Source organism: Triturus cristatus, chromosome 12 (genome assembly GCF_964204655.1).
Source record: "Triturus cristatus chromosome 12, aTriCri1.1, whole genome shotgun sequence".
Lineage (NCBI taxonomy): Eukaryota > Metazoa > Chordata > Amphibia > Caudata > Salamandridae > Triturus > Triturus cristatus.
Window position 1 is genome coordinate 119769138 of NC_140595.1, and position 26089 is coordinate 119795226.

The 26089-nt window shown below is 48.0% G+C and overlaps 1 protein-coding gene across 1 annotated transcript; it reads left to right on the forward strand.

Annotated features, from left to right (window-relative positions):
- The first annotated feature begins 281 nt into the window (after positions 1–281).
- LOC146772829 (protein S100-P-like) lies at positions 282–26089 on the forward strand. Its single transcript, XM_085636699.1, has 4 exons — positions 282–435; positions 14252–14398; positions 19894–20068; positions 25679–26089. The coding sequence occupies exons 2-3, from the start codon at positions 14267–14269 to the stop codon at positions 20029–20031; spliced, it is 270 nt and encodes an 89-aa protein (XP_085492825.1). The 5' UTR covers positions 282–435; positions 14252–14266; the 3' UTR covers positions 20032–20068; positions 25679–26089.

The window sequence follows — 26089 nt, forward strand, 5'->3', positions numbered from 1 at the left end:
GCTCCCGAGTTTCCCAGGTCCATAGTCAGTGGCTCATCAAACCCAGAACTGTTCTCTGCACTCTGAGATTTGTAGTCTCTCTAGTCTAATGGGATAAACGGGACTACAAATCCCACAATGCTCAGTACAGACATGAACGAGGTGAGTTACGCATGGATACGGGAACTGGAGAGCCCTGGAAATCCTCCTTCTTGTGTCAAGGTGAGAGAGATGACAAACCTAACAGGTCCACTGGCATACCGGACAAGCCCGTCGAGCACTGACTGACTGCCCTTTGAGTGAGTCCGAGCCTGTGTTTGAAGCCGGCCGTGCGCGGTCCTCACCTGGAGTAAAGGGGAGGGGCTGGGGGGCTTTAAAGAGGCCAATGAGACCGACCGTCTGCTACGCTTCTCCTTCCAGGCTCCGGCGCTCACCCCTTGTGATCTGATACTTGCGGTAAGAGGCTGGGACAGGGGTGTTTGCGGTCTGTTCTGGGTGACACAGGGTGATTAGCCGCGGGCTGTGGCTTGTTCTCGGTGGCAACCCTGCGGTGTGTGGTCTGTTCTGGGTGACAACAGCGTGACTAGCCGCGGTGTGTGGGTTGTTATGGGTGACAACAGCGTGACTAGCCGCGGAATGCGTGGTTTGTGGTCTCTTTTGTGTGGCATGAAAAGGCATGTGGCTCGTTCTGGGTGATCACGTGATACTCGCGGTATGGTGGTTTAATGTCTGGTCTGGGTGACTACAATGCGTTCGCGGGAGGGTTAACGAGTGCTTTTCACGGATATTAACTTTTCAAAAAGCTCCACGGATGAATTGTCTCATAGCTGCTGAGTGTCCCATGCCCACGAGTGATGAGTTGCTCCGGTCCAGGCCTCGTCTCTTTGCCTTTTGGGGGTTGTGCCCTGGTTTTATTAGGGGGTGGGGGGTACATATTTTATGGGCTGTGACGAACATTGCAAGCTTTATTATGCAAAGGAAGATGGGCCTGAAGGTGCTGCTCGTGCACTGACCCAGAAAGGCGTGAGAGCTCTTAAGATTGTTGTCTGAACTGGAATGCACTCTGATCTGCTTGACTGGACCCGATCGCTCCTGTTTCCTCTCCAATCTGGGGCTTGTGGCAGATGATAAATGTCCCAGAATGCAAGCGACCTGTGTTGGGGCAGCTGATTATCCGAGGCCGCTATGGAATGACCGTGACTGAGTGCAGCTTATGATGTCATGAAAGTTGACCCCTCGGCAGCTTTGCGTGGCTGACCTTTAGGGACTCCTTGTCTGGAATTTGACAAAGCTGATGTATTCACTCATCCCATTTTGCTTTTAGTTGCTCTATTCGAATGCGAAGAGACCCTGGACAGTCACCCGTGTGCCTTGAACAGCAATTCGAGTGACTCGCTCCTGTGGTTTTGGCTAAAACGGATCCGCAAAACTGTGTTCAAACCACATGTTTTCAACTGGTGTCTGCGTCTCATAAACAAAGGCGTAGAGCTGAGGATGACTCTGTGCTCAATTCTTGAAAGAATAAGGCCTGCGGCAAAAATCCTCTCAGAAAACCCCTGCCTAATGCCAGGGTTGCTAAATCCCAAGGCTGTCCAGGCATAATTTCCACTTCATGCCTCCTTTTATCCACCATCATGCACTGCTAGCCTTTTTAACGCTGATGGTTCTTTTTAAACTTATATTTTTTTTCTTCAGTTTTTTCCTATATTTACTTTCCTTTTCTCCGTTTTTAGGGTCGCGCTTGAAAGACACTATTGCTTACAAAAAGGACTTGGAGCCCGCCCATTGTCTAACATTCATTTGTACCGGTGTCACTTCTTTTTTGCTGCCTCCTAATTGGGCAGCCCAGGCAACCATCACTTCATGGTGTTTCTCTCTTCTCCTCCCTCCCCCCCCCCCCCCCCCCCCAAAGATTGATTGTGCTTTGTCTCTCTCCACTGCTCCAGCTGTGATTCGGGTCTTGCCCCCTTTTCTATTTCTTCTTTCCTCCTCCCACTCCCCACTTCTCCATGTTAGCATCCCCACCTTGTCTCTCTCCACTGCTCCAGCTGTGATTCGGGTCTTGCCCCCTTTTCTGTTTCTTCTTTCCTCCTCCCACTCCCCACTTCTCCATGTTAGCATCCCCACCTCGTAGTCCGTGCTTCTTTACAGGTTAGGTGTCTCATTAGTTATCACCACGGCTGGACTTTGGAACTGAAACCAGCCCTGGCAATCAGCTCAGCCAGCCTCCCAAGGGCAGGGTGAGTGGAAAGCACCGCTGCCGCTTTTGTTACAAGTAGCCAATATTGCAGCACTACTGCAAAACCGGCCCCAGGGCTCTAAAACCGCCCCTACTTCCAGCCCACCGGGGAAACTCCCGGTGCCTGCTACGGCCAGTCCGCCCCTGGTTATCACACTGCACTCTTCATGGCTATCTCCCTTGGAAGGGAGACCAAATCAAGTCCCTTTTGCGAGCACTTCTGTTCGTCTTTTTCAAATGTGTTGTGCTTATGAGCCGTAATTTTCCTTGCGTGGTTCCTCCATGGAGCCGCTTGCACATCTTGTTCGGCGACTTTTTGCGATCCTTTGGAACCCGACGGTATTGCTGGTCCCTCCAGGCTGTCTCCTCCCAATCTAAACAATCTCTATCCATGTAGATGTGGTATCTCTTTTCTGTCACAATCTCTGCTCTGTGTATATATGAGATTGAGACTGCCGCTGCCCGCGTCCCACGCAGGGGGACATCAGCAGGGCAGCCCTGTAGTGGCCGCCTGTCGGAGCCCCCCCCTCCCCCCCCCCCCCCCCCCCTGCTCCGCCTCTCTAGCGAGGCCTCGGGGAGGGGAGGCCCCAATGGGTTTGTCTTGGGGGAGGCATGCTGCGAGGCTAGACCCCCCTCTTAAGCGCCTCACCCCCTCAGATCTTCCTCTGCTTCCTGCGCTCCTGGCCACGCGACCACTGGTCGACCTCTTTGTTCTGCTGACCTGACGTCGTTTGGGTGCGCCGGTGCCCCCTTGCTGTCTCTTTATCCTCCACCGGACATGTTGGCAGGCACGTCGGGTCCAGGTCGGGATGCCGTTTCACCGTTGTTGTTGCGGTTAGTTTTGCACTTGATGGTCGCGTTTCTGCAGCTCGGGAATGTTGTCGGGCCTCCTGTCTGGTGGGAGGAAGGGAGCGCGGGGTATTGAAGACCAAGTGGTCCGCGTGGTGAATTTTTGGGGATAGTAGGGCCCCTTGGGCCTTTCGTTGCGACTGGCCATTGTCCTTCATTTGGGCGTTGGGCCTTCAGTCGTCCCGGTTGTGTGCAAGGCAGGGTAGACTGGGCGTTTGTTTCCTGGCCTGGATGCGGTCTGCAGCTCATGCAGTTTCCTATCAGGGGCATTGCTGCACGTTTTCTTTTCTTTGGTCCCGGAACGAAGTGGGTATTCGGACCGGCACGCGGGGTGCCTGCAGCTGTTTTGGGCGTTCGCCTACCTCTATTGGGACCAGTCTAGAGAGGGTCCGTATGTTTTGGGGGCCAGCTCAAGTCGGGAAGGCTCCACATCGCAGTGGGGTGGATACTGTGGCCAGCGGGCTGTCTCTGGAGTCTGCACCCATCTCTGCCGCAGCTGCATGGGCCCTTGGTCTGCCCGGGGGAGGGGACCGCAGGGATGAACGGGGTCATTCAATGCGAGGACGTTTCCGCATCGTTGTGCGCCATGCATAGTTTCGTTCCTGCTGGGCTTTTCGCGGTGAGTTTCCTCGCTAGATGGGTGCCACTCTGCCTGTTGTCGGCAATTCAAATGACACCCTTTGTTCCCGTGGGGCATGCCGCAAGGCAAGCTGCAGCCGGCGTCGTTGTAGCTGGTGGCGGGTTGTGCGGTGGGTGTGAGGGGGGCCTGTCAAAGGCATTGGGCAGTCTTAAGTGGTACTATTATTGCCTTTTGCCATTGATGGTAATAAAGGTGCGGGGTGTCGCTTTCGTTCGGAGCAGCGGGAAAAAAGTTTCACGTTGTAGGTGCAATGCTCAGATTTGGGGTTGGAGACTTGCGTTGTTTGTGGTGTAACTTAAACAAACCAACTTTGTTTCTCGCATTTCGTGATTAGTAATGTGTAGGTGCGATCGACGCTTGTGTGCCACGGGAGGCAGTGTACTGCGAATCCTTAGTAATGGAGGCATTACTTTTTCGTTTAAATTGACTTCACGTGAATTACTTTCACGGTTCAGCGCACAGAAGTCTCTCCTGTATGGGGGGAGGGGTAAGGGCTGCTCGCGGCTGGGGTATGGTATTCAGAACCCATTGGAGCCCCTTTGCGAGCTCACACGAAACAGGCGGGATACAGCAGCCGATGGTAGCGGAAACTTGGTGTGAGCTGAGAACGGGAGCAGGTCTCTCTAGGGCAGTACTCCTTGCCGTTGGAGGTCTCATGCACAGTTGGGAATGGTGGGATGTGTGCTTTGTCCCTGGCAGGCTTTGTGTATCGCTATGCTATTATATTTTGGTTGTGGTGTAATGAGCGTCGGGTTGCTGGGCTCGGGTGCGCGAAGCTCCTGCCCGCGCCCAGTGGCGGTTCACGATTTTTGGAACAGTTGGATACTATCCTGCTGAATACTGTGCGGGAAACCGGGGTTCGAGCCTCGCGGGCGCGTTCCCATCCTGTGAGTCTGGCTTCAGTGCTGCTGCAGCCCCGGTCCGACTTGTGAACCCCCCCCCGTAATTAAAGTGAAAGGGGTTTCTTGTCTGGTGCCGGTGGTGGGGGCTAATTATCGCACGGGACACAGGTGGTGCCTCGCAGTGCCAGTGATAAAAAAAAAAAAAAAAAAAAAAAGTTGCTGCGTTTCTTTCCGCGGCAATTCCAGGCACATAAATGTCAAGATAACTCGTATGATTCATGGAGAGAGATCAGGAATTGGTGAATTGGTATAGTGGAGGTTTTGACTTCGTTGTAGTTAGTGCAGAGGGTTAATATGCCCGCTGCAAAGAACGTGTGCCAAGTAGATTTCAGAGTGCGTATGATGTAAATAGGTCAACAGGTTACTGTGTTCAAAAGAGGCATCCTTTTGTTACTTGCAATGTATATCTCGAGCCCTAATAGTCAAGTGAGCTACGAACGCTCATCCTAGAGCTCCATACCAAGCAGCCTTAAACTATACTGCCTGCCAGCAGGGATGACATGAGTCTCCTACACTTTGAGGCCTTTGGCTCAGGTAACATTTCCTGTACACTGATTCACATGCATATGATTGATTGGCTCGGCGGTTTTTGTGTGAGATGCAAAGTTCTCGGACACCCTACACTGGTAGGAGTGGCGCTATATAACTAATTCAATGCATCTGGGAGTGTGGTTATGGAAACTTGGTCAACTGTTAAAGGGGGCTAGTGAGAGAATCCGTGGGGGAGGCGGCATTGGGGGGGCGCCAACAACCTTCTTGCACAGGGCGCCACAATCGCCAATGCCGGCATCGCCATTTACCGTGAAAGTGCGTGAGTTCAACAACACTGTTAGGGGCGTGCCGAATTACATTAATCATAACCAGCATAGCGCAGGATACAAACCAAATTATTTCCGGCAACTAAGTATAATTTTCTAGGGATACCCTGGCCTTGCTCATACTCTCTACAGCACTTTGCTTTCATATTACCAGGTGTTATACCTTACCTGCCTTTCGTGCGAAAGTGACCTTGGTGACTTTGCATATTATGAAACCGTGTTTCATGGCGGAGGAAGAGGCTAAGACATATATAATGAAATCGTGGCGACTATAGGGTGCCCTAGACTTCCATAGACCATGGGGACGGTAGTATATGATAAGTGGTGGGTCATTAGATCCTGAGCATCTTTGAAATGAAAGCAAACTAGATCTTCAATGAGAAGGAATTGGTCATCAAAGTGCAACAATATCCCAGGGTTGCAGCAGGTGTTGTGTATCACTACAAGTCTATAGGAATAAAAACCCACATTGCTTTTGCCCCTATGCAGTGTCTTATGCAGACTCCGGCGCCGCCGGCAATACAGCAGCTGTCCGTATGTACACATGTAGGGCTTCTTCTTTGTGTTGTCAGTTAAATTAAATTGTGAGGGGCAGTCGTACCTACACTGCACGGTCACAAAAGTCGTGAGGCCGCTTCACTCAGCCATGTCTCTGGAACCATGCTATGCCGTGGCTCATTTTGTATATCCTTGGGCTGGCCACACATTCCTTCATCTCCAGCATGCTTTGCTGATTAATTGATTAAATGAATGAAGTCGCATGTTTTAGCTCAAACTGAGCGACAGTTACTAACCGCAATGACATGGGTTCACACGCACTGGAAGGCCCCTTTACATTTATTCCCTGGTATCTTTGTCCCAAAATCCAGCATTTATTAGGGTTATCCGGTACAAGGGGGGAATCTCATTGGCATTAGTTCAATGCCTGAAGGGACGAAGTTATGGGTCCCAAGTGGTGCAACAGGATAAGGGAGTATATATAGATATGTTATCTTGGTAGCAGGAGTACAAATATGTCAAGGTTCAGCCCAAAACCCAGTCTCAACCATAATGCAATGGTCAGCTTGTGGAAAGGCGTAACACAGAAATCGATCTACCTATGTTATTATTGTGAGTTCAACGCTTGAGTCAAGAGATGCTGCTGTCTTTCATCTTTGCCTTGCTATTCGAAAAACAGCTGGGTTAAGGTCTCTTTCAAATCAGTCATAGTGGCTGCTTAGTCTATACAGAAAAGTCTGCAGCCTGAGCTGTTTTGAGACAAGTTGTAGACCTGGGTTTGTGTGTCATATACATAACATCTTGAAGGTATTTATTATTGTGAGTTCCACGCTTAAGTCAAGAGATGCGGCTGCCTTTCATCTTTAGCCTTGCTATTTGGAAGCAGCTGGGGTAATGTTTTCTGCAACTCATAGTGGCAGCTTAGTCTATACAGGAAAGGCAGCTGCCTGAGCTGTTTTGAGACATGCGGAAGGCCTGGGTTGGTGTGTCATACTTAACATCTTGGAGGTTATTCTCCCTGTTTCACAGGGAGGCCAGGGAAAGCACAGAGTGACAGGGTTTACCGAGACTTTGCCTGGCTTGCCTTTTCTGCGACCTTGGGAGGTCTGTTTATGTATCGTATGAAGGTGACAGAGGCTGTCACTGTTGTTTGACAGGCAACAGGGCCAGATGACATTTAAGTGCATTGTGTGCTGGAAACTAAGGAACGGGTCCATTTTGGGAAGCACATGGAGCACGGGGGGCGTTTCTAGCACTAAAAGAAAGTTGAGACAACCCAGTTAAGTTTCAGTGCACGGCCACATTTGGTGGGGCAATTCCATGTGTAAAGCATTAAACCAGTCAGCCCTGGGGAATTAGGCAGGCGTACGATTAGCTGAGATTTGTCCAAACTGAGGGAGAGCATATCGACCATAATTCACAGTGGAACCAGGGACAGCGTTACAAAGCAATGCTGTAGATTTCCTGTAGAATGCCGTATGGCTAAGCTTCAGGGATAAGGCCCTGACCTTTCACCCCTCGAGGGACCATCACCAATTGCGAGCAAACACGCGAGGAGCACACTAATCCCCCAGTAAGTGTAACTGCGATGCAAGAAGTTTGGTAAACACAGCGTTAGAGCACAAATAATGACAAGGGGTTATAGACCAGCTGGCATTCCCGATATCCTGCCAGGGGATATGGTTCACCGCCAGTTCCAACAGACTTGTCTGCCGGCTATCCTTCCAGGGCCTAAAACCAGTGACTGGAAGGGGCATCTTTTTCGACCTGTGTTGAACTGGGAAAGGAAGCAAGGCGGGCTTGATAACCCTTACTTCTACCTGCGTTGGCACATCTTGTCAGGAGCGATTGTCATAGGTATTGCACTCCAGCCAGTCTAGGTTAACACCCATCCAAGCTAAGTGTCCAAGGTGATATTGGGCCGCATGTACACAACCCAGTATCAGGCCCCTGGGGGTCGTCAACGTCGTGAATTACTAAATTCTACTGAACTGGAGGTGTGACCGGATTCTACACTAGCAGAAGTTAGGGAGTGCAAGCCCCCGCCTAGGGGGGTGGCTGGCTGAATTTGATGAACTAGTTCACACGTTTCACAGCACTACACGGGGGAGAGTGTCCACTACCTGTGCATACTTCAACCAGACTCCCCAGAATGGCATGCCCTCATCTACATGGTCATAATTGAGAGAGTAGAGAGCGACCATACCCCTTGGACTTTGCACTTGAGCCCTTTCCATTATTAGAAAGTTTAACACCTTCTGAAATGAGCATGACCAGAGATGTGTTGCCTTCCAACGACATTTGACAGGTTAAATGGGCAAAGCTAGCGGTAAAGCCAGATGTATAGTCATCAATTAAGGCAGACGTGACCCAGGTATTGGCAAGATAGAGACACTGCCAACCATGAAGATGTACATGAAATCATAACTGGGGCTCCAAACTAATTATTTGATAAAATACGAGGTTTATTTTTCAAGCCACTATGTTGGTGCCATGAATTAACATAACGCAACAACGCTGGTATAACAAGGTCTGTAGGCAAACCATTAACTCCTTGCAGCAGCAATAAAGTTTAGATCTAGCTCATGTTCAACCGGCAACGAAACTGTATTCGCTGTCCCAGTGGAGAGCAAGAAAAGATTGGGATGAACAGCGGGACTAGTTGAAGACCCTATCATCCAAATTAATGCAACTTAATTTGCAAGTAGAAAGGCTAAAACAAGGAGATGTTGCTAAGATACGGGTTGGTTTGCAGTAAACAATAGAATAATACAATGTGAAAGGAACCAAAAGTAGGGGGTTAATGACCAAAAAGGTAAACGTGGCAGATTTAGCAGTTTTATTGAATTTTCAGTTATTTGCACTGGCATGCTGTAGGAAGGTGAGATTGTCTCTACGACACATTTGCCAACAATGCTGTCACCAGCTAAGGTTGTGGCATTAACCATCCAGAGACAGTGAAATGATGCAGCCAGGGACAGTGAGCATATGTTCCCGTGTGCTGGGTGAGAGTACAAAGACAGAGGCTGTTGCCCCCCATACTGTCTGATGCTCACGGCTTTCAAGGACCCGCCCCCCTCATGAGATACCTGTGATGTCAGCTTGTGTTTATATACGTAGGGCAGGTGGTTACTCTCCCGTTACCTTACCTTGCTTTATTGTGCTGTAGCTGTTTGGAAACACTTTTAAGGCAGGAAGGCCCCTAATTTGCAATTGAAAATCATAATCGGATTGCAGGTCCATAAGCGCCTATTTCGCCATGCCTTGGTACCAATGCCATATTTTCAAGCCTGGGAAACAGATGTAGGTGTGGCCCTTCTCGCTCAGCCTTTCCTTGGAGCCAGGGAGTTGGGAAACGTTCGCAAATCTTGGTCCTCGAGCTGAGAGATACGTATTCTTCAGCAGCTCAGTCAGTCATAGTAGCTTCATCCGGAGCCATGATAAACGGCGTCCATATAGCAGTTACGTTAAATGTTTTGCCCTGTCGAGACATCATGCAAACCTCGAAGCAGCAGCAATTTGGGAACCATGACACTCTCAATACATCACTTGGGGCATGGGTTTTCATCAGACATGCATTGCTCCAAGAGAAGGTGGAGGGGTTCTATGAGCCTGATGGGGTACACCTGTCCAGGGTAGGGATGGACATGTTCTTGCAGGGCGTGCAAGAGGCGCTCGCAGGGGCAGGGCATCAGTAGCAGCAATAGAGGGAAGGGGGGGCTCTGGCATCGACGGGAGCCTCCCCAGAGCTGTGGCGGAGTTACAGGGCGATATGGAGGCAGAAGTGTACAGTAAGGGTACCTCTGCGACAGGCGGTACAGTAAGGGTACCCCTGTCCGGCACAGTAAGGGTGCCCGAGCCAAGGTCCGGGAGCCGAAGGAGGTTCTGGGAAGACCACGACGGCGCCCCGTTAGTCCTTCGGGCGGTTGGGGGGCCTGACCAACCGGGGGTGTGCCACAACACGCTCTGCCCCCGTTAAAAGGGGCGGTAGTATTAGACAGATCACGTGATCCAAAGGAGGATCTGGAAAAATGTGCTGCACTGCAGGGCATCGACCCACCGTGCGTGCTGGCTCGCAAGGCGGGCAGAGCAGCGAGGGGCTGCTTGCCCTGGATCGCCCGTAAGATAACCCACTTATCGTCATACTTATGTTGTATGAAATAAACCTGCGACAGTTCTTCACCCATAATGAAAGTGTCAGTGCAATCTTTGGGTGACATCTGTGCATGCGTGTTGTGTGGAGCGGATGACGGTGTGGAGCGGATGACGGTGTGGTCACTAATCGTGTTGTCTCAAGAAAATGTGGCTTCTGAGCAGCGACCTGAGGTTTATCTATCCATGCGTTGAGGTTACTTTAGTCTCTTCCTGCCCTTACCTCGCTCTTTACCTCTGTCACCTGGCTCCCTCCCCTGCTCGCGATTTATCGAAACACAAAGATCAACAGAGTAATTTTCGCATTAAGTCGTTTAAGCCGACACTTGACTAGTTGAACTGCGGAGCCCATGCTGACAGTCCTCACGGCTAAACTAATCCCGGCCATCCACTGTGGCCATCTGGCTGTTCCTGGGGCTTTGGGTGAAAGAATAGGGATGGCCCAGACAAAAACCTACAAAGCAATGTCGCAACAAGCCAGAAAAGCCAGGCTACAGTTGAAATTCAGCCTCAATAGACCCAGGCTGGCATTACAGGGGATCTAATCGAGTGTTACGTCAGGCTCCTCAAAGCCTCGGACAGCACTCTCAACACCAACTGGGTGCGATCTTCAGGGTGTGGATCCCCCTGGCAGGTTTAGTTGAGCCCTTCACTTGGTAACCTGAAGATGGCAGCAGAAAGCCTGACCTTATCGAGCTTCCGGTGACTGCCTGGACACAAGCAGTGACGAGGCAGGTTCGGGCCATCTCCTATGAAAAGGATGGAGCCTCTCTCCGTTACAACTAACACAACAGCGCCGGACTCCTTACATCCCGGGAAAAGTCCCCCCCTACCTACCTGAGGCGCTTTCAGTCTAGGCACGTAGGAAAACTGTTCATGTGCCTTACAGGATTTTAATCCAGCATGGGCCTGCAAGGACCGAGCAGCACCCTGCGGCTGCTTTTAGTATAAGGATTCTTGGCTAAGTCTTCTGTGCTGTTGCCTCCGATTGGCCGGAGACCGCCATCGGTTGCTACGCCCTATTTTTAGGAAGAAGGGCACAAGGTCCTGTACGGAGGCTTCAGGCTGGTGCTTCTCTGAAACAAATACATTCACCCTGGTGAGGGTGGCAAAGGTTTCACCCCTCATTAGACGGGCACTCGAAGGGCTGCCACAGTCCCTGGAGTCGGGGCTCTGCCTAAACTCTTATCAGGCAAACACCCTGAGACCATCGGTGTAGGAGTTGAAAATCAATTTGATGGACCAGGGCAGCAATTGGCCACGAGAGAGTTTGTTGGGCTGTGAAGACTTTATTTAACAAATCGAATTGGCCGCACACTGCTCGTCACACCAGTAAGTAGCCCCAAGGAACTCTGGTAGATGTAGTGGCGACGGCGAGTACGCCTATGCCACAGTGTTAGAAAAGTATGTGTCGCATTAGCCATCCCTGGACACGTGTTTCGAGGTAGTTGCCTCTCGTCAGCAGGGAGCAGGTCCGTGTAAAGGGGTGCCGCGTGGACTGCCAAAGTGTAATTAAAACAGGTTGAGTACCTCTCATGGCGCGCAGGTGCAGGTCCAGAGCTCGTCAGCCCGAATGGCTCAAGGGAGCCTTTATGTAACAAATCGAATTGGCCGCACACTGCTCGTCACACCAGTAAGTAGCCCCAAGGAACTCTGGTAGATGTAGTGGCGACGGCGAGTACGCCTATGCCACAGTGTTAGAAAAGAAGTATGTGTCGCATTAGCCATCCCTGGACACGTGTTTCGAGGTAGTTGCCTCTCGTCAGCAGGGAGCAGGTCAGTGTAAAGGGGTGCCGCGTGGACTGCCAAAGTGTAATTAAAACAGGTTGAGTACCTCTCATGGCGCGCACGTGTCCAGGGATGGCTAACGCAACACATACTGTTCTTTATACATCGTGGCATAGGCATACTCGCCGTCGCCACTACATTTACCACAGTTCCTTGGGGCAACTTGCTGGTGTGACGAGCAGTGTGCGACCTACCTTTGCACAAAGACTTTATTTAACACCTTAAAATTCCCAGCAAATACGGGGGTTACTGAAACATCACAACAGTAAAGGGGAGTGAGGCACCAGTGGCTTCCCTGGACACCCCGTATCTGAGCACTCTACGGGCTGCGACAAAGGTGGGACAGAGGAGGGAACCCTCACAGTTGATGGTGCCGGACAATGACTATTTTTTTCAAGATTTGTCTTTAACTAAAAGACCCACGAACTCGCATACATTAACAAAGACGTGACAGTCCGACGGGGTGAGTGGGAGTGGTGCAGATTTTGTGCAGCTCACAGTCCACCTTACTTTGAGCTTCAGTCCCCTCTTATTTCTTTCCCCCCCCCCCCTTTTCACCAATGTTTCTTTACCCTATACCGCTTTATTGCTCTGACTCGCCCAGGAGCTTCCCCCCGGCCTACACTTTGCATCCCCGACCTAAATTTCTGTTATAAAAAGTTGTTAAACCGTTTCTTTGTAATCTAGAGAACCATCTCCAGGGAGCCGCAGTTTAACTACCATAGTTCCTTAAACCATCACAGCGCGGTGGAGCGACGCTACAGTCGTAGTTCTGAGAAGCCGCCCCCCCCCCCCCCCCCTGCGCCTGAGGTCTCTAATGAAAGTCTTAGATGTACACATTTCTTCAAATTGATCTATTTGACTGACCACAACAAGGTCAGTGGGGGTGTTCCCCCGCCCCCAAGAATTTGTGGGGAAATGGTGCCTTTTACGACACTTTTCATAATCTAGTCTTTCATTAGCTTTTAAAGCACAGTAACCGATGACGGTATAGTGCGCCAGGATACCCAGTCGTGCACACACATGCTGAGTTATTTCTGCCCAATCAAAGCTTATTTTTTTTTTTTTTAAGCAAAGTTTGAATAATGAGACTAGGGAGTAACGTTTCTAACACGTGCATGCAGTATGCATGAATCTCCGGCAGTTCATATGTCACTGTGTAAGTTACAATTGTAACTTATGTAATGAACTGCAAGTAACTATGGCAAAATCGGCATCCTACTGAGCTATCCACATAAATCAAGAGTTGTGTTCTGCATGGTACATGTTTTTTTGCACTACTTTAGATAAGTCAAAACTGCCTCTAGAGACAACTCCGCCCCCTCTCCAGCAGGGATATTAATCCCCAGAGATCTTGACACTTAATGTTGTTGAAAACAGCTGGATATAAAAGGAACTCTGCAGTGGATGCTCTCAAACCTAAAACAATTTACAAAGCACAGTGGCCCTATCTAAGGGATGAACCGCCCCCCCTCCCCCCCCCCCCCAGAACGAAACCAGCGTAGCACTTCCAGCTGCCCGGCAGAAACACTTGGTACGTTCAGCCTTGCTGATTGGCCACACTGGCTCAAATTAAGCTTTGTTGACTCCATAACTTGCTGATCAGCATTTTGATTGTAATGGACTCACCGATCAGTGCCTGCTATCCTTCCTGCAGCTATCAACTCGCAAAGTAAAGGTGAGAAACGCGGTCTCTATAGCAACCACTCCTAACACCAATCTTATCAGCCCCATCGGGGTGAAAGAGCCCAGATCTTGCTTGCATACCTCCCTTCACAACCCAGATGCTGTTGCTCCAGTAACTGCCACCCCTCAGGTCCAACTTGAACTGGGTAAGCTAGAGTCCTTGCTGCATGTATACTGACCTCTGACCCGCAGTAGATCTGTTAACACTCTATATGGAGAACCTTAAGAAAGGTTGATGGCCGCTGAGTAAAATAGAACTATGCGAGACCAAGACAGCACAGAGGAGGCCATCTTGGAGCTAGCTGGCCAGAGTGCATGAGTGGGATCAGAATGTGTTTCTGTAGGTCCAATATTGGGATCAGAATGCATGTTTGTTCTTGGTGCAGAGCCAATATGCAGCATTTTGGTTACTTTTGACCATCCTAAGACCAGATCAAAACTACAGGGTAACCTAAATGAAAGGGATGCTGTTGTTGGCACTGGCTGGTAATGGTGAAGAGCAATCCTCCTTGGAACCATCTGGAGCAGCACCACAGGCCTCATGTTTGGCTTGGACAAACATTACTGAGGGGCTGGGGAGTCTGTAGAAATTCTGGCACCTGATGGCCACTGGTCCCTGTCCCCTAGAGAGAGGGACTCGTCATTTTTGAAGTTGGAATAGTTTGGAACTAGACTGAGGGTTTCTGTACATTCTTTACAGATTGCAACAGTCAAGATGCATCTGGAAGAGCTGTGTGGGGCTATGATCCAGACCTTCAAGAAGTACTCTGGGGCTGATGGTCGGGATGGAGAGCTGAACCAGGAGGAGCTGTCCACGCTTCTGAAGGAGGAGTTCCCAAGTCTAGTCGTGAGTACAACCTATGTTTATCTTTAAAATATATACCTATTGAATGTTTGCCAGTGGTTTCAAAGAGCGTGATTTACAGAAAAGGTCTTGATGAGAATTCTTTCCCATAATTTAGTGCTGAATTCATTTGCAGAATATTTAACTTTCTGTTAGACTTGGGGGTCTCTAGTTGGCACAGGTATGCACTTGTGACAAATAGGGACCCTCTCCTCTAGTCAGAGTAAGGGGGTACACTCCTAAAATAACCCCTGCTCACCCCCTTGGTAGCTTGGCACGAGCAGACGGGCTTAATTCAGAGGCAGTGTGTAAAGCATTCGTGAACACATACAGTAACCAAGTGACAACACTACAAATGGGACACCACACAGGTTTTATATCAAAAATAAGTAATCTTTATATAGATTTACCACAAGACCATTAAACGACACACACAATACTGTTACTTTAGATGGTAGAATTTTGCTTAGTTCTCTTAAGTTCTTAAATGGGACACTTTAAGTCAATGTACCTTTTAGATGCGACACACAGGGCAACGAAAGTGTTGCAACGATGTTGATGCGATTGCTTTTGGTGCAAAGAAATAAAGACGTGAAGATCTTCCAGATGCGGCACGCTTGTCCGATGTTGCGAGAAGACTCCTCGATTCTTCATCTGCAGCGGCGACACTTTATGCGATGCGACGACAGCGGCCTTGGCAGCGACACTCTTCTTCGACGTTTGCGAGATGCTTCCGCTCAATGCGATGTTGCAGTGGTGACACCCCCCCCCCCCATACGCGATGCGACGAGGGCAGCACGCTTCTCCGTGGATGCAAGGCGCTTTTCTTGATGCAGTGCAATGCGACAACTGCGATGGTGACACACTTCCTGGATGATGCGAGACGCTTCCGTGCGATGCTGCAGCGGTGACACTTTACGAGATGCGACGACAACAGCTCCGGCGGCACGCTTCTCCTTCTTGAGTCGCGCTTCCAGCTCCTTGCGACACGCAGTCCCTCAGAAGGCCCAACAACAGCAGCAGGCACTTCCAAAGAGCTCTGGGTAGCTGGGGGGGGGGGGGGGGGTGAAGTCTGTTGTTCCTGAGACTTCAGCAGGAGGCAAGCTCTTTTCCAAGCCCTTGGAGATCCTTCAAGTTGAGCAAAAGTGCACACAAAGTTCCTTTCTCCTCTCTTTGGCAGTAAGGCAACCACTGCAGGCCAATTCCCCCAGGTTCAGCTACTTCTGCTTCCTCTCTCAGCAGAGGTTCTTCTTGTCTTCCCAAAGTGATCTAAATTCTTGGGATCAGGGTCCCAATATTTATACCCAGAAATCCTTTGTCCTCTGAAGGCAGAGGGACCTTTGCCCCGTCCAAACCAGTTCCTGAGCACTGTTAACCAGACTTCTCCTTCCCTTTCACAGTGCAGGGCAGAAACATTAGATGCCCCGTCCAAACCAGTTCCTGAGCACTGTTAACCAGACTTCTCCTTCCCTTTCACAGTGCAGGGCAGAAACATTAGACGCCCCACAGGAGGTGGAGCCGGCATAGTGGAGGGCAGGCACAGCCCTTATCAGGTCTTGGGTGCAACAACTCCCACCCATCTAGATGCAGACCTCTCTATTCACCACTGTGGCACCTCACCCTGTCTCCTGGAATTCCCCATCCCTGTCACTCAAACTCCAGACAAAGGAATACACACAGCCTAGCAGAGGCAGGTTTGAATGGTTAGACAAGAAAATGCTTACTTTCTAGAAGTGGCATTTTCAAACCCAGAATGTTAAAACCAACGTTACTATAAGATGTATTATCATCCTGAGTTCAGGCATACTAAATTCGAATTTCTACCATGTTCCCTGAGTCAGTTAGGATTATAAAATGTAATAACCAAACTGCCCATTCTGGCCTATGGAGAACAGGTAGCCTTGCAATAGTGAAAAAACGAAAATGGCTGTAATTCACTATTAGAACATGCTACAAACACACAGGCATGTCCTACCTTATCCTTACAGTGCACCCTGCCCTTGGGCCTACCATAGGGGTGTCTGATATGAAGAAAAGGGAAGGTTTAGGGCCTGGCAAGTAGGTGCAATTGCCCAGTCAGCATGACAGTACCAGACTGCCCGCAGGCTCTGCAATGGCAGACCTTAGACACACTTTTACAGGCTGCTTCTGTGGGTGGCACAACCAGTGCTGCAAGTCCATCAGCAGTATTTGGATTACAAGCCCTGGGCACTCCTGGTGCACTGTACTAGGGTCTGACAGGTAAACCAAACCAACCAATCATGGAATCACAAAACGTACATTAATTTACAATAGGGAGCACTGGCACTGGACAGCAGTGGCACAGTGCCCTGAGCAACTAACACAGCAAAAACATATGAGGCACAGCAAAAAATGGAAGGGAGACTCGCGCCAATGTGCCAGGTCTAACACTTTCCAAAGCAAACGCAAGGGAATGATAGACGGAGCATTGAAACTTTTCAGATCTTCACCCCCAGTCACAGATCTGGGTGGAATTCATCGTTTTTTTAGCTCACTTCACCACTGCAGTTCAGCCCCACCCATATGCAAATCAGTCTTGAACCTGTGCCTCCTGTTACCACAGAAACCAGTCCCTGGATGCCTGTTCCTGGTCCAGGGAAGACCTGGCTTGGCAGTTCGGTCTAGACTGTTCCCATGAGGCACAGGGTCAAGACTGATTTGCTTATAGCTGGGTATGAACTGGGGTGGTGAAGTCAGTGAAAGGATGATTGATTCAACCCAGATCTGTGACTGGGGGTGAGTGTCTAGAGTTTCAGGCTCCGTACCTCTCCTGTTTTGCCTTATTTACCTTTCCAAAACAAAGTTAAAGGTAGGTATATTGTCATGCTTTCAGAATTCTAGTGCTGTTCTTAGAACCTTCATTACCAGACAAGCCCCACCCGATGCAAATATTTAACAATGAGTCCTCCCTTGTGTGTGAAAATATGGAAACCAACGTCCCCGTCTACAAAAAAGTCCTGTCCCTCATTGCACTTTATTTTCATGTCTTGTTAAAACTTCTGTCATTGTCCTAAAACTCAGTTTAAATTGCTTGTTTAATTTCCTTCCAATGCTCTTTGCATTTAAAATCTGATTTATGATACTATTTTGTAAATATTTAGAATATTTCAATACTATGCCCCAAACAAAGCCCACATTAAGACTTGCCTGCAGTGTCAGTCAAACATGAATAATGGGGGGGGGGGGGAGGGGCGTCATTCAGGTTTCATTTATAAAACTCTACTTTCAGCCTTGTGTTTTGTAAATCTCACGAGCTGCTTGATGGCAATATAGGCCCATATGGCAGTGTTAATGGTTATGTATTCTCTCCCCTATTTATTATAGCGCTTAATAGCCCAATGTATACCTGGACCGTCACAAGGCTGCTTGCAATTTGGTGCTTCCGGAGTTCCTATTCAGGTCTCTGGTTGGGTGTTGGCTTGACCATGCCATGCTAGTCTGGTTATTCTTTATTGGTACTTTCCACGAAGATGGATTGTCTATGTACACTTAAGGCCTTGAGGGCAGATGGAGTTGGGGCCAAGTACAGGATAATCGTTATAGAGACAGTAGTGAAGTCCCCTTTCACCACTGACTTGCAATAGTATGTGTGTGTGTGTATATCTTCTCTCAATCCCTTCTTGCTTCGCTTCAGTAAATGTTTGCATCCTAGCTGTGCATAGTGAGCGTTGTCTCCTCAAGATGTAATCTTTATTGCTTGGCTCTTACAGAAGGGATGCACAGCTGGCTAAATGTCCATCTTCCGGATGACCTCAATAGGGGTGTTTGGAAAGCACAAGTGCCCTCTTTAACCTAATGAGCCTGAAGCTTTGAGTGAGAAGATGCTTAGAATAAAATTCCAGAGTGCTAGCACTTGAGCCTTGTAGACAGAGCACGTCTTCTGCCATGGTATATGGACAACATCCGGTCTACCATATTTGTTTCAGACAAGCAACACTTTGGTATAGTTTGAATGTCTAGGGTGTTGTATGTACTTTAACCATGTTTTACGATCAAAAATATATTTGGCAAGGAGAGCTTGTGACCAAGAAAATAATAGCTTCTGGAAGGTCAGGCATTGTCTTGATTACGTTTATTAAATTTAAAATCCTACAGACACTATAAGCTTGGGCACCCAAAGACACCTTTCCAGTAGCCTTGCTTGAAAGGATGGGTAGGATTGTCAGCTACCCGCATGGATGAAAGCACTTTTGTATCCCAAATTAAGGGGAAAATATGGGTTAGTTTGAGCCTTAAAGAACCTACTTTCTATGAATGCTGATGGGTAAAGATGGCCAACGCTCAAACTACCATGATTGCGGTATAGGAGCTGGCCCAGTACTTGACCAACTTACCTCTACACTCGTCAAATGACTAATGGCTGAGGAAAAGTTTAGCCCCCTATGGTGGTTGCTAGAAGACTGCTCTATCTGAAGTACCCAAAAAAGTCTCCTTTATTACCCTGCCCTCTAAACCTCTGCATTTTCTTTTTCTTCTCCTAGTTCATGTCTGGAGGAGGGCTGTGGTTGTCGGGTTGTTCTGATGAAATAGAAGGCAGGAGGAGCATGACCCAATTTCCCTGGTGTTGGTTTCAAAGTCTGAAATCTAAAACCCCTGGGATATTTTTAGCTCTTGGGTTTCATGCAACATCAACAGGCCGCTAGGTCTGTATTTAGTCAATCTCTATGAAAGGAGGGATACAAGTCCAAACACAAATGTGACTCTTAGTTCAATCCACAAGTTTTCAAATTGAGGGCAGAAGGACAGACTTGATGATTGCACTGGAGGTTCCAGGTAGGTGTTCTTGCATGGCTCGTAACACTCCTCCAGTGCTTGAGGCTGAGGGCCGTTGCTTGAAGGCCGTGGGACACCATGGCTGCTGTAAGGTGTTGCAGAACAAGCAAATACACCAGGCCATTTCTGTACTAAAGAATTTTCTCAACTGCACGTTGTCTCTGCAGCTCTTTCTATCTCTAGAGAATGATGCTGTAAATCAAGCTACTCTCTGCCCCCTGTCTTTCGTCTGAGAAGGTTCTTCCTTAAGACAGCAGGTAGCAGATGCAGCTACCCCAAGGTTGGAGCTTTGGGGCCCTCACTGCATTCTAGGAGATCAGAAGCTGGACTGCTGCCCTGGGAAGGGTTTTGTTAGTTAATAATTCATAGAACTTCCACTTGAAGGGTGTGTGCCTCACGTGCAACAGTCTGCCATGGTATAGGGTTTGATCAACCAGTACTAATTGCCATCCCCCTTGTTGGCTAGCTTATCTGGTCCAAAGCAATATCTGGGTAACATTGATTTCTGGAGAATGGTATTCTAAACATAGTTTAACGGTTGTACGGAGCATGACAAATCTGTGTAGAGAATAATGCAAATATTGAAGGGCGGGGGGGGGTGTTGAGAGGGAAGCTGCTCAAGCAGGAAAGTAGAATGTTCTGAACACAATGTAATTCATTAAAAAAAAAAATGTTCTCATGTTTATTCCCTCTTCATTCTACAGGTCTCTGGAAAAGACGAGGACATGGTGAAAGAGGTGATGAAACTTATGGACTTGGATGGTGACCAGAAGGTTTCCTTCAAAGAGTTTGCCATATTTTTAGCATTTCTAAGTATGCTAATGGAGGAATGTGAATCCTGATCAAAACTATATTTTTCCCAGTTTAATAAAAAAAAGGGTATGGCATTTTGTTTGTTCCTCTTTCCAATAAGATGTCTGTTGAAAATGGGGTGTCTCTAGTTGGCAATGTTTTGCACCTTGTCCAAGTAGGGACCTTTCTTTCTAGTCAGGATAAATGAGTTACACTCCTAAAATAACCCCTGCTCACCCCCTTGGCAGGAACAGTCCAGCTTATCTTGGAGGCAGTGTGTAAAGCATTTGCACATAACCAACAGTAATACAGTGTGAGCACTACAAAAGGACACCACACCAATTTAGAAAAATATCCAACATTTAGATATACTCAAGACAAGACCAACAAGCATTGGCATAGCCAAGAGGTCTTGCCTTTGGGACCTTATAAGTGTTTAGCCATGTAACAGTTGCATAAATAAACACTTATAAGGTCCCAAAAGCGAGACCCCTTGGCTATGCCAATGCTTGTTTTAACTGCTGCAATCTATTGAAGCCTCATTGAGAACATCAAATGCACTGTAGCTCTATGCTGGCCTGGTAGCACTTTTTGGAGCCCTCACAAAATGTCTCCCCAGGCCAGCGCATGCACTGGGTCAGGCGAGACCTAAAAACTATACAGTAATTTGAAATCTTCAGTGAACAAAATAACTCTAGGGTTATCACGGCGTCATGAACAAACCAATCCAAACAGTTGTGGCTGGCTCCGGCGTCGCAGGACCGGTACGGTGTCGGGAAGACCTGCAAAACAGTACCTTTTAGAAATGCAGGGCATAAGCAACCTCTAGTTGAGCTTCCATAAGTGCGGCATCCACAGGTGTTGGTTCCCGGAGGTTGGTGCAGGAGTCGTCTGGCCCTTGAATTCACATGCGTTGCAGATTGAGCTCCTCGCGGTTGAAGTCTGGTGCAACGAGCTGCAGTGCAGCGTGCGATGCCCTCAGGTTGCCGTGCGAGCAACGGCTAGGTGACGGCAGCGTCTGTGAGACCAGGGTCGTGGTCCAAAGTGATGCAGTACTCGTTGCAGTCCTGGCAGGTCACAGCGCAAGCAGCAGGGACGACATCGTTGTTAAGTGCTGTTGTCGACTGACCAACTGGTGTTGGTAGGCCAAGGCTGCAGTGCGGGATGAGGGCGGTGTCGTATAACTTAATAAGCAGTGCGCTCGAACCACAGTGCAAGCAGCGGTGTGTATTTTGGTGTGAAGCGTTGTCTGGGATACCAAGGCGGTGTCGAAGTGATGCGGAGTGTGGTGCCCACAGGTCAGTGGCTCTGTGGTGGCATCGGTGAGACTAGGGTCGCAGTGCGGCGGTGCCTTCAGGACACAGTCGGCAACAGCATCCTAGAAGGTTTGGTGGGTTTTTTTCTTCTGTTGCAGCACAAAACATAGTCCCCAGTGGTGATGGCAGAAGAACTGGAAGTCTCTGCTATTCCTGAGAATTCTTGAACAGGGGGGCAAGCTCTACCTCAAATCATTGGAGAAACTCACAAGAATAGATTGCTGAAAGTCTAGCCAGTCCTTTCCCTGCACATGACAGAAGCAGCCACTGCAGGCCAACAAGCAAAGTGGTAGTTCCTCCTCGCAGCTTCTCCAGCTCTTCTCCTTAGCAGTCTTCTTGGTCCCACAGAGTTCTAAAGGCCTTGGTCCCAATATGTATACCTCAAAATCCTTTGTCCTCTAAGGCAGAGTTTCTGTGCTTACTCCAAACCAGTTCTGTCCTCTCTGGCCCAGCTTCCCAGCAGGAGGCAGCGACTGCATTGTCCAAGGCAGATGGGTCTTATTCAGGTGCAGGGTAAATCGCCTCCCACCACTCTAAATGCAGACCGGGCCTATTCAGGTGCTAGTGACAACTCCTCCCACTACTCTGAATGCAGCCCAGTTCTATTCAGCCCAGCCCTGACACAGCTATACTCTCTGGAGCCACTGCTATTTCCCATCCCCTCTCACTCCAAAGCCACACAGTCAATACACATCCTAGACGAGGCACACAGGATAGCTACGTAATAATGACCACTTTCTAAAAGTGGTACATTCAAACATAGAATGTAAAAATCACCTTTACTAAAATATTCATCTTTAGATTCTGAGTTCAGGCATAATAAAATTTATTTTCCTAACTCTTCCCAATGGGAAGATAGAGTTATAAGATGTTATAACTCTCATGCTTTCCTATGGAACAGATAGCCTTTCAATAGTGAGAAACTAAATGCACTGTAATTCACTACCAGGACATGTCACACACACCAGTACTTGTCATACCTTAATATACACAGCACCCTGCCCACAGGGGTACCTTGGGCCTACCTTAGGGGTGCCTGATATGTAAGAGAATGTTAGGGCCTGGCAAGTGGGTGCACTTGCCAAGTTGACATGGCAGTTGCAAACTGCATGCAGAGTCTGCAGCGGCAGGTCTGAGCTACCTTTTCAGGGCTACTTATGTGGGGTGGCACAATCCGTGCGGCAGGCCCACTAGTAGCATTTGATTTACAGGCCCTGGCACACGCTACTAGGGGCTGATTAGTAGATCAAATATGCCTATCGTGGAGACCCCAATCCACAACACAATTTACACAGAGCATATGCACTTAAGCACTGACTAGCAGTTGTAAAGTGCCCAGAGTCCTAAAACCAACAGCGGGTCAGGGAAAAAAATAGGAGGAAGAAGCAAAACATTTGGGGATAACCTGCAAAAAAGTGTCATTTCCAACAATGTTTGTCTTGGCAAGTGAGTCCATCACATGGTTGATAGTTAAGGGGTGATATCCTGAGGTGTTTCTTGCTTTCCTAGTCTGCATGAGTGTGGGAAATGGAGCAATACAAGACTGCTTGTGGAGTCCATTCGTTTACTATGCACTCTCCTGTTTACGAATTAATGTTTGCAAAGCTATAACTGCATACATTATGACTTGGAATAAAGAGTTTACTTAAATATCATAAATGTGTGCCGCACTCTACCTGATCCCATTCTTTCACCACCGCCCCACAAATTCCAGGCTGGTAAGGGGCCAACTAGGAAATGTGCCTTGGGGTTATTGGACTATCCTGTAATGCAGTGACATTAAAAATATAATTTGGCACTCTGGCGCATGGTTCACAGAAGCATTCAAGCCAGGTATCCTGTACTGATGCTTGTGAATCTTTTACTGGCTTTTGACACTTTGTTCTAGTTCAGGATGCCATCCTTTATGCATGTTTGAAGGAGCTCTTTGAATCGCCCGTAACCAACACCTACCCATGCAGAACATGCTACATCCTTCCAGCCTGACACTCTGAAGAGTCAAGAGATGGGAACCTAAGATCTTCAGTGGGGCTTGAGATGCTATATGCACCCTGCACTACTTCAAGTAAATCTACTCCTGCTCCTGAATCTGGAGAGTCCATAGTGAACTGGTAATTGCATCCACTGAGCTAGTGCATCCCTGAAACCAATTCAGACCGGTCTCCAGATTCTCAGTTGAAAGGACCATGTCTGTTTCCAGATGTGGTCCAATCGCTCGTGCACATTACGGTTATTAGTAGCAAGTTCTGATGTGTTCAAATAGTACTATTACAAAGTCTTAATAGTATAAGGCGCCTTAAACAAGGTGCGCCGTATGTCTAAGGAACTTGGTCACGTGGTTCCTTTCAGATACAGTTGTGCACTCTGGAGCCTCTGGCATAGACTGCAGTCTAGATTTGACATGCTATTCAAAGCAGGTGATGGAGCAGTCAGCAGACTGAACATGTTTGTAATCAGGGAAGCGCCTTGTAAAACGTACTCCAAAGCGGAACACCATGCCGCTTTGTATTACAAACCCATGGAGTCTCAGTAGGTTATAGCTGAACATCTGGTCTGCCTCCATGCATTTGGTGACTCGTCAGGAGTTGTACAGTATTTATTTGGGGGGGGGGGGGAGAAGGGGTGCGCAGTGAAGGAAATCAAACATTTGTAAAGGTTTTTTCTCGTCCATGCGTTTACCTTAACATCCTAATAAGTTTAAGGAATAATCCTTAACTGATAATTAAATTCTGCTTTTACATGAGATTCCAATATTGCTGTATCCACTGGCATTTTTCTCGACATAGGTCCTAGAGGCTTACTTTCAGATGAATAATTCTGTTTCATTGGCGTCTTTGTTAACATGATTTACTCTAAAGACCTCTTGTGCCACCCTATTGGGGGAAAATGCATCTATGGCTCTTTTATCACAGGCACTTGTAATTTTACATAGACTCGCCGAAAGATATATTTTTTTTTCTTTTCCTATTTTCATCAGTTTTAATTGGTCATTTGGCCCAAGTACTTTTAGACTCCTGAAGAACAGTGTCTACAATAAAAGGTATAAGAAATTGGATTACTGGTCAAGCAGCAACCATTCTTCTCCAGTTGCAGTCAGACAAACCCCAAATTATACTCTGCTCAACCCTCTGGTATCCTGGCACTGAGCATCCAGGCTTAACCCGAAGGCAATGAGTAAAGTATTTGTGCAACACTTCAAACAGTAACCCATTGAAAACCGACCACAAAAGATCCCAAACCAGATAAGAAAATTAGTAGCTTTTAAATCCATAAAACAAGACCACAACAATCAGTTCAACTGGAGATTTTAAAGATTTCTGCAAAAAAATAGCATAAAAAAGAGCCAACTTGTGGATATCTGGGTGTGCCGTACTGGGACAAAGTCACAAGTTTAGGCCGACCATGATGGAGCATGGGCTGGATACAGGGACCCAGTTAGGGCCATTGTACGAAGTACCTCAAATCCTGCTTTGCGGAGTGTTGTGAGGCTCTGGGTCGAAAATGTCTCTATTTGAGAGGCTGAGGTCATCAAGAATCCCATCGATGAGCGTTTGTGATTCTAGTTGAGTGGCAAGGATGCATCATGCAATTGGGGGCGGCGGCGGCATGCCTGGGTTCAGAGGAGCTGCAATGCAGGTTTGGGTGGTGTTGAGGCTGCCTGCGCTGAGGATGTCACCAAGCGGTGGTTCTGAAGATGCGACATGCTCTGATGTGCACCTTTGTGGTGGAAAAGATCCACACAGCAGTGAAGTTGCATTGGTTCTGCTCGGGGTAGTCACGCAGAAGAGATGTCGTTTCAGCTGGATCCACTGAGGCCAGTGGCACTTACCATGGACTCCCTGTCTACTAGGCCTGGTCCTTCGCTTACTTCCAGAAGTTATTTCCCCCTGTGGAATTAAGTGAATACGTATAATAATATTGTAGAATCGTACTGTGGACTAGAGATTGGATTCCACTGCATATATTTTTGCTCCAGCCTTGAAAAAAGTCACTAGTGACGAAACACGTGTTGGCTGTTCATCTCTGAAGAATACAAGTCTGGCAATCATTTGAATTTGAAGACCATACTTTGCATCAGAATAAATTACAAATGGTGTATTTATTTTTACAAATCCGTACTGTTTGGATATTTTACTTTTTTGTCTAAATATGGGTAAGAGTCCCCCCCCGCCCACCTCCATGTGTTTTAAGTTGAACGCACTGGGTTTTCTCCAGTGTGTATATGTACCTTTTGGTAGTAGGGTGCTTTAACCACTAAAGCACCACCAGTATATCTTCATTTTCTTTCTGAAATGACTTCATCCACAGTGTATTTTGTTCCTTCTATACAAGGTGCGATAATTGTAACCACTAATACCGAACACATTTCCTCTCATTCTAGGATTGGAGTTGGATTTGTAAAATTTGACTTCCCTGCATTCACAAAACCATCTGCTGCTCGAGAGTGCAACTGAAGACCAACTCAAATGGCACCTGTGCGACCCACAGCGCCATAAAAAGTGACACAAACTCTGTTTGTAGTAGGCTTTGTACAATCAATTACATCCTGCAATGTCCATACAAGAGGCTCATTCCTCCATGTCCCACCTTAGTGATCTCAGACACAGAGATGGACCATACCCTGCTATACAGCTGATGTGTTGTGTTCTTAACTGCTTTTGTTTTTATTCCTTACAAAATCTTGCAACAGTTTGACAATACTCCTCTATCCCAGAATCCACTGTTTACAGGGTTGTATGTATAAAAATTGACTTTCAGAATGTCAGCTACATTAAAGATCCGTTGAAATTGT